Below are 9,274 nucleotides of genomic sequence, written 5' to 3'. Positions count from 1 at the left end.
CTTGACAAATTGGATTTTTAGGAATGAGAAGGTCGCCTGGACCATTGTCTGGTTACCATTCATGGGAGCTGATTATGCAGGAGGCTTAGGGAAAGTCTCCATGTGACCCTCTTGGCTGAGATTGTGCAGCTGCTGGAGGAGCCCAACTCTCTCACCAAAGTGGGAGCCCTAGAGCATCCCCTCCCAAGCCTATAGAAAAGCAAGAGAAAGCGCAAAGCAGCGTCACTGTGCAGGCGGAGATACGTCTGAGTGCTGTCCTCCCCTCTCTCTGCCTCTGTCACTGCCAACTACTGGGGGTCCTGCTGCCAGCATGCATTGCAACAGGGCTCTGGCCGTCACTATCTGCGCCGAGAACTGCATCCCAGCCGGTCTGCGACTTGGTCCCATTATTGGCATCTTCAAACTGGGGAAATACTTGTCGGATCGCAGGGAGCCTGGACCCAAGAAAAAGGTATTGGACATTTGGAATAGCTTTTTGTTCATAGTAAAAGGTGCACAAGGGCAGTTTAAATCGCTAACTACAACAGTACATGACCATGTACAAGAGGAAGGAATTTCAACGGATTCTGCATCCTTGTTCCTAAAAGTGTGTTTGTGTATATATGTATATATATGTGTGTGTATATATATATATATATATATATATATATATATATATATATATATGTGTGTAGATAGATAGATAGATAGATAGATAGATAGATAGATAGATAGATATTACTTTCAGTCTACTTTTACTCTGTATCTATCTAGCAAATCTTTTTTATAGGCAGCTTATTTTTTTTTACACTTTTTTTGGACTAATTAAATGTGATCCTTACGTCATAGGGGTATATATAATACATTTTTGGTAAAATTATTTTCGCTATCCTCCAGTTGTACATTTTTAATGCATTTATGGTGACATATTATTTTGCAAGAACGAAATCTTTCAAACAGTAACATGCAATGAATGCCGGCAGGGCCCCTTAATTAATTAAAGCCTTAGTTCTTCCTGATTATAAATGGATTAATGTTTTTTTCGTTTCGATATACTTCATGTGTTGCTGTTTTAAGGGGTTGTTCACCTTCAAACACTTTTTTCAGTTCAATTGGTTTCAAATTATTCACCAGAAATAAAGACTTTTTCCATTTACTTTTTTAGTTTCTATTTGTGACCATTGCTCTTTAAATACTTTTCTCTTTATTTATTGTGTTTTTCCCAACAAATACATACATTTTACCTGCATATACTTCTCTATGTTATAATATCTAGCATTAACTATAAATCTAAAAGAAATAAATTATATCTCCCAGGGTAGTTAGTACTAAAGATAGTCATAGACATTGTAGGCTTTATGTTTTGGTCTTAGATAGACAAGTGACCGTTTTTCAAGTGTAAAGTATCATTTTCACCTTCTAAAGCAGCACTGGCAGAGGGGTCGCCGACTCTTTTTCCTGTTCTAAATTGATATATTTAGTTGATACATTTGTTATCTTTGTCCCTGCTGAGCAGAATCTCTGAGTTTCATTAAAGGCAGCTGTTAGAATTGCTACAATAGTTGCTAATACTCCACAGATGCTGCTGAGAAATGTATCAGCTAAATTGTATAAAATTGTAACAGTTCAAATGCTCCTGGACCACTGAGCTGCCAGACTGAAACACCAGAGACAGGGACATTAAACTTTAAACTTAAATTTTGGGAAAACGGTAAAAAATAAACGATGGAAAGCAACTGAAAAAAGTATTTGTTTATGGTGAACAATTTCAAAACAGCTGAACCGAAAAAGTGTTTGGAAGATGAACATGCCCTTAATATTTATTCATAGCCTATTTTCTGTGCATATATGCACTGTTTATATTTCTGTCGTTTTGTAAAAATAATTCCGTTTTTATTTCGGTCGTTATCTAAAAATAATTCAGAGACCGAAAGTCATAAAGTGAAACCAAGTGCAGTGCCCATGCTATAGGAATAAGTAATGGCAAAAACAGAAGCGTTATCAGTAAATAATGAGCAGGGCACACAAGGGGGGCTGTAAAAAAAATCAATGGCTTTTGTCACACGTTCCGCTTCGATTTTTTAATGTCTTTTAATTGTTTTTGAACGCTCTGCCAGACTTCTCAAATTTATTTCTCATCATCTGGCTCCATTGGGTTCTCACATTAGTCTGCATTGTTAAAGTGACTTTTATTACATGCCCATTCAACTATTTAAGCCAATGCGCTCCTTACTATATGGTCCCTTTGGGATGCGTAAATGATTGGTAAAATACAAACATTTTGCTTTGATCGATTGTTTTACATACACAACACACACACACACACACACCTCTATTTTTAACTATCACCACTGAGTGACAACAGCTGAGTGATCTTTTGGCTTTCAGGTGCGTTTTGTGAGAGGGGAGCTGCTGGATGAGTCTGGGGGTCCTGCCACAGAATGGATGGGCTTAGTTCGAGCAGCCAGAAATAATCATGAACAGAATCTAGAAGCTATATCCGATTTACCAGGAGGCCAGGTACAACTCTCTCCTCTCTTTATTTGGAAAACCCGTTTGTCAGTTTCATTCTCTCTTCTCTCCCTCTCTTATTCTGTGCCTTTTCTCTATGCATCCATCCAGTCACCTAACATCTATCTTTATTATAATTATCGCAAAATCTCTCTCTGTATCTATCTATCCTTGTATTTGTGTATTTGTCCCAGTGCCCATCTGACAATCTAATGAATCTACATTGCCATTTTGTGTCCCACAGATATATTACAGGACTCTCAGGGACGTGCAGCCAGGGGAAGAACTCACTGTATGGTACTCCAGTTCTCTAGCGCACTGGTTTGACATCTCTACTACAGCCACTCCGACACATGATGAAAAAGGTATGTACCACCAATGGTCAGACCACCTACCATCTTACTTCTTCTAGGCAAACTGTATAGCATTTACTATAGCAGGTAAATCCATCGGTGTAAAGAAAAGACAGAAGAAATGATTCACGGATGATGAAAAGAGAACTAGATAACTGGGCAGACAGATTAGATAGATTAGATAAATGATGATAGACAGATAGATTAATAGACATATATATATATATATATATATATATATATATATATATATATATATATATATATATATATATATATATATATATATATATATTTATAGATAAATAGATGCAAGATAGATAGATGGACAAATAGATGATAGATAGATGATAGATAGATAGATTAATAGATAGATGATACAAAGATGATACAAAGATGATAAAGAAGAGAGCGGGTGAAAGAAAGAAGGAGATGAAGACCGAAAGAAAGAAAGATGGAGAAGAGAGAGAGATAAAAAAACAAAGAAAAAGAAAGAAAGAGAGAGAGAAAGAAAGAAAGAAAGAAAGAAAGAGAGAGAGAGAGAGAAAGAAAGAAAGAAAGAAAGAAAGAAAGAAAGAAAGAAAGAAAGAAAGAAAGAAAGAAAGAAAGAAAGAAAGAAAGAGAACGATGGAGAAGAGAGAGAGAAGGAAAGAAAGATGGAGAAGAGCGAAAGAAAGAAAAACAGAAAGAAATAAAATAAAAGAAGAAAAAAAGAAATGGAGAAGAGAGAGAGAGAGAGAAAGAAAGATAGAGAAGAGAGAGAAAGAAAGAAAGAAAGAAAGAAAGAAAGAAAGAAAGAAAGAAAGAAAACGATGGAGAAGAGAGAAAGAAAGAAAGATGGAGAAGAGCGAAAGAAAGAAAAACAGAAAGAAATAAAATAAAGAAGAAAGAAAGAAAGAAATGGAGAAGAGAGAGAGAGAAAGACAGAAAGAACGATAGAGAAGAGAGAGAAAGAAAGAAAAACAGAAAGAAAGAAAAAAAAAAGAAGAGAGAAAGAAAGAAAGAAAGAAAGAAAGAAAGAAAGAGAACGATGGAGAAGAGAGAGAGAAAGAAAGAAAGATTGAGAAGAGCGAAAGAAAGAAAAACAGAAAGAAATAAAATAAAAGAAGAAAGAAAGAAATGTAGAAGAGAGAGAGAGAAAGACAGAAAGAAAGATAGAGAAGAGAGAGAAAGAAAGAAAGAAAAACAGAAAGAAAGAAAAAAAAAGAAGAGAGAAAGAAAGAAAGAAAGAAAGAAAGAAAGAAAGAGAAAGAAAGAAAGAAAGAAAGAAAGAAAGAAAGAAAGCTGTATACTACCATATGACGTTGGGCAGTGTGAAATGGTTACAGATCCTGTGCGTTTAACTGTTTCGAATTTCTTATATTCAGTTATACTATAATATGATATAATATATATGATATTGTTACCTTTGATGTAAAGATTTGTACCTTTTCGCCTCTACTATTTTTATTCACTTGCCCTCAATTAGAAGTAGGAAGAGTGGTCAGAAGTTGGTCTATCTAATCTATCTATCTATCTATCTATCTATCTATCTATCTATCTATATAATACACACACACACACATACATACATACATATAGATTGGTGAGACGCTGCCAAAGAGAAGCAAAGAGACAAACAAACCAAATTTGCATATCAATGATGTCTTCTCTGCATTAGAAGCTCCTGGTTTTCAGTGTTTTTTTATTCTCTTTTTTTGCATTCTATCTATCCACGCTCGATTTTGAAGTGAAAGTGCAGTTTATAATCACTTTTTGTAGTACTTATTTATCTTTCACTTGAAAGAAGAATATCAGTCGGTATTTCTAGCAGAGTCCTTTAACTAATTTTCCCTTATTCGTTTTAACTTGAACGATGCAGGAAAATACGAATACTGGGAAGTCAGACTGCTGAAACATACCAAGTGCATCGTTTCTCCTACGCCCAAATTAATCACAGCAACAATAGTAAAAAACAAAACAAAAAACACGAAAACATAAAATGACGAAAACCACAGTAGGGAAAACGATAATTCTCTATACATACCTAACCAAAATAAACTTTAGTTTAAAAAGCATTGTTTCTATATTTTTTGTTATTCGCTGCTGGAATAGGCAATTCAGAAACTTCCATATTAGGAAGAAAGAATTAGTTATTTTAATAAATCACATAGAATTTAAACGGATAATCAGAATGACATGCAAAATAACCGGATTAAAGTATTATATTCGTAATTTAACACCCGGATACAATTAGGCACATCATTTTCACTAAATCTCTGCACTGGGGCTCCTCTTATAACGATTTGTAAATTCAGACAGTTTGCGCTGGACCATTTTTTGAGGTCCCATGATTTCTGGATCAGCTAATAATAATATTTGTGCATGATAATACACCCTATTTTTGTTGTTGCGATTGTGGTTGTTTATTGTGATAAAAACTGTCTTGTGAAAGTGATCACCAGGGTGGGTCAGGTTAGCGCTGGCTTTAGCAAACGGAATGGCAATGGAAGACTTGTAAAGCTGATGTCCTGCATTGTTAGGAGAAGTACATCATCATTAGATGGGTCTTTTGTTGAACAGAGTCCTTAAATTGCCTGACATACGTTACCTATTTTCCTAATGTCAACAGATGGGCCAGATCCCAGTGCACTGAGCGCTGCTCTCCTCCTGTGATCGCTCTAAAGCAGCTGCCTGGGGGCTACCCTAGAACAAGTCGTTGCGTCTAAAGCGCTTGCTGCCTGGGAACCAGCACATCGGGTTCTTGTTGTATTGTATCAGCGCAGGGAAACATAGGGGAGGATTGAAATTCCAACTTGATCATTTCATAGTGTAGTAGTTTTTGTATGAACATAAGTATTACTATTAACACTATTTGTTACAACAGCCTCACTAAATGATAACCCTGTTCTATCTTGCAGGAGAGGAGCGCTACATCTGTTGGTATTGCTGGAGAACATTTAAATTCCCCAACACCCTAAAAGCCCACGTTCATTTTCACTGCACCCTAAACAGCAGCAGGGGGTTCCAGCATAACGACCAGCTCAGAAGCTCTGAATCCTTTTCTGCCTCCCCCAAAATCTCGGAAGGAGTGTCCAATCCGGCTCCCCCTCTCAGGACCAACCCCCATCTGGCCAACGGGTTAAACAGGGACGCTGTTAAAAGGGAGGCGTCTTTATCTCCTGTACTCAACAAGCTCGGGGTGATCAAGAAAGCTTTGGGCAAAGGACAACAGGACAGAGCCTTGGATATGAGTGTGGGATCTACAAGAAACCACAGCCAGTTTATTGCCTGTGGAGGGAATGGCATGACATTTTATCCAGGAATCAGGTCTGCTTTTAAACCAGCTGGACTATCCAAATTACCCAATACTGATTCAGTCAGAGAGGACTCAAAGGCCACCAGTATGGGATTCAGCAAACTTTTGGGGGGCATCAAGCCTAGCCGCACAGGGAATGAAGTTCTGATCAGCAGCCACCAACCCAAATGTGTGTCAAGTGGAGGCTCCTCTAGCATCTTGTCCTGTGCCACTGGGCTAAGGAGTTTCCCAGTCCTATCCCATTTGGAGGAAACATCAGCCTTCAAACACGTAGAAAGAGGGGTGCATGCCAGCCGCTACAATCATATGCCTTCAGCAGGACTTCACTTTGAGAGGTTCTCCATTCCTCCATTTGAAGGCATTAAGTCATACTCATCAGAATGTAATATCCCAGTCATGCCGTTCACTGTGTACAATGGAGAACTTCTTTACAGCACTCCATACTATCCTTTTAAATTTCATTTCAGCAACCTTATTAAGTACCCTGAGTCAGTATCTTATTTAAATGCTGGGCCAGCTATCAACCCAGGGCTGGGCTCCATTGCCTCCAGCATAGACCGTGAGCTTGCCATGCACAGCCATCAGCTTTCTGAGATAGCAAGCGAGAAGGGCAGAGTGGGCAGGATAGAGGGTCTTGCAGGAGGGGCAGCACCTGGTAATGGCAAACCCAAGAAAGGGCACCTTTGCCTTTACTGTGGCAAGTTATACTCTAGGAAATATGGCTTGAAAATTCACATGAGGACTCATACTGGCTACAAGCCTCTTAAATGTAAAGTCTGCCTGAGGCCATTTGGGGACCCAAGCAATCTCAACAAGCACATTCGTTTGCATGCAGAGGGCAACACTCCCTACCGCTGTGAGCACTGTGGGAAAGTACTGGTGCGACGGAGAGATCTGGAGAGGCATGTGAAATCAAGGCACCCTGGCAAGACCATTAGCAGCAAGGAACAGGAGCACGCTGAGCCCCCATATTCCCAGGCAGATCCCAGAAGTGAGGACAATGACAGCGAAGTGGACGTGTGTTTCACCGACGAACAAAGTGACCAGGAAACTGGAAGCAGCAAGGAACCCTAACCGGCACTATACAGGCACAGAGTTTTATCAGAAAATCCAGTTCTATATAAATATATACAGATCTATTATACAATATTTGTTAGGGCCTATCTATTTATGTGATTCTAAAAGCAACCCAGTTGTGGGACAGATGATTACCAGTTGGACATTATTCTGAAGACTGGCAAGTCAAAGACTTGTATATGAAGTGTGTGTGAGTGATATTATGGGGGTGTGTGATAAAAGTAGCACTTTTTATAAGTGGGGAACGCAAACCCAGTGTAATCCGATTTGTGCATTACCCAACAGTGCAACTGGATGCCCATGCTTTTGGAGCTGTTCTGACACAACCACCCGTTGTCATGAGGGGGTTAATCATCCAGTTTGGGAGTTCTCTTTAAACCAAATTGCAACATGAAATAAAGTTTAAAAATGGCTAAAGCAGATCTTTATCATTTTCTCCATGTAGGATTAGGTGCCAACCTGAAGACCTGACATCTACTAAACAGTTGGGGATAATGCATAACCTATTTTAGCTGCAAAAACAGAATATAGCAAAGGTTCAAAACGGAGAGGGCCCAAAGTAGGGGATGGGGTTGTGATTGTTCAGTTGTGTTATAGAACAATAACAGGGGACTATTATATGAAGCTAAAAGGACCTCAAAAAATCCAAAACCTCTACTGTGGGGCATTTACAAAATTTTTTCGCCTTATGAAGGCAATAGATTAGTGGCAAAATAGCACAAGCAGGCAATTTTAATTGATTGCATTTGCTATTTTGCTCTAACGGCCTTTGCTGACGGTCATGGAAGTCTTTTTTTTATAATGTATAAAAGAAGGACACAGAGCAATCACATACCATGTGATGTATGTATCACATACATGTATCACATATGTATGTATCACATACATACTTGGCCTCAGAGTCAAGTATTGTAAACACTGTTAGGGAGTAGTGCACAGATTTGGAATGGGTGATGCCAAACCACGGCCATGTGTCTATGTGTTAACAAAAAAGCTGTTTTATATTTTCAGTGTCTTGTAGATTTTTTTTTCTTAACGACTCATGGTATAGAGTGAATACAGTTATTTGGTCTTGATTCCGTTTGCTTTTGAGATTTTCTAAATAAATGTTATAATTATATTCCACTTGTCTACTGGATTCTAAGTAAGTGTGTCTAATGAACGGGGGAGCCCAAATGTCTTGTCAGCTCTCAATCCTATATTTATTGATGTATAGTTGTTCCTGAATGAATGGAGAGGTACTGGGAATAAAACTCAACCAAGGCTCAGTTAGCTTCATAAAATATTACCTTTTTCCGGCACTATTCATTTCATTATGAATTCTTTTGAGTACTTGAATTAGAATAATGCCTTATGCAATAATAGAATTACTTGATTAGCTTTTAAATCTGATTCATTGCACTTAGTGTTTCCCACTCTAGTGTGTAGGTGTAATACTGCAAATATAAATTGTAGGATTCATATATAATTTCGATCAAATATTCCTGCAGTTTAATATTTTTGCCATGGCCTTTGCGTATAAATGCAGAGAAATGCTGCATGACACCCAGAAAACTGAGCAGTTTTGAACTCTTTCAGCTAAATATATGAAAATATATGGAAATACATATAAATAAAATATATATACCGTATAAATATATGAAAAAAATATGAATATGAAATTAGTCAGGGGGCGTTTCTGAACACGTTTGAAATGTACATTCACTTTCTGTTTTTACCAGTTTTTGGAGATATTGGCATTTTAGACAGTTTTGTACTGCTAGACAGGCTTCAACTCAGTAGCTCTGTTTGAAGTCCAAGAGCGTCAGCGATCCTTAAGGTCAGGGCACACAGGCAGATTGGGAAAGATTAGTCGCCCGGCGACTTCGGGCAACTATGGGAAATTAATCGCTCCAAGTGCCATTCCGCCAGAAATTTACATTTTAGCCGGTGGAAAGGCAGAGGAGATTAGTCGCCCCGAATAAGAGGAGATTTGTTGCCGGCCAACTAATCTCCCGGAATCTGCCTGTGTGCCCTGACCTTTAGGGTGGTGACACATGCTAAGATTCGGGGAGAT

General features: G+C 38.3%; 1 protein-coding gene across 1 annotated transcript; it reads left to right on the top strand.

The window, feature by feature from the left end:
* Window positions 1-248: 248 nt before the first annotated feature.
* Window positions 249-8,080, top strand: prdm13.S (PR domain containing 13 S homeolog). Its single transcript, XM_018265418.2, has 4 exons — window positions 249-451; window positions 2,368-2,499; window positions 2,735-2,855; window positions 5,744-8,080. Exons 1-4 carry the CDS (start codon window positions 311-313, stop codon window positions 7,213-7,215), a joined length of 1,866 nt encoding a protein of 621 aa, XP_018120907.1. The 5' UTR covers window positions 249-310; the 3' UTR covers window positions 7,216-8,080.
* Window positions 8,081-9,274: the final 1,194 nt, after the last annotated feature.

Source organism: Xenopus laevis, chromosome 5S (assembly GCF_017654675.1).
Source record: "Xenopus laevis strain J_2021 chromosome 5S, Xenopus_laevis_v10.1, whole genome shotgun sequence".
NCBI classification, from domain to species: Eukaryota; Metazoa; Chordata; class Amphibia; order Anura; family Pipidae; genus Xenopus; species Xenopus laevis.
The sequence above is the reverse complement of the archived record's forward strand: the minus strand, read 5'-3'. Positions and strand labels throughout refer to the sequence as shown.

Coding starts and splice junctions, on each gene's coding strand:
- prdm13.S (XM_018265418.2), top strand. CDS start 311: ATGCATTGCAACAGGGCTCTGGCCGTCACTATCTGCGCCGAGAACTGC. Junction 452..2,367: donor AGCCTGGACCCAAGAAAAAG/GTATTGGACATT, acceptor TTTGGCTTTCAG/GTGCGTTTTGTGAGAGGGGA. Junction 2,856..5,743: donor TCCGACACATGATGAAAAAG/GTATGTACCACC, acceptor TCTATCTTGCAG/GAGAGGAGCGCTACATCTGT.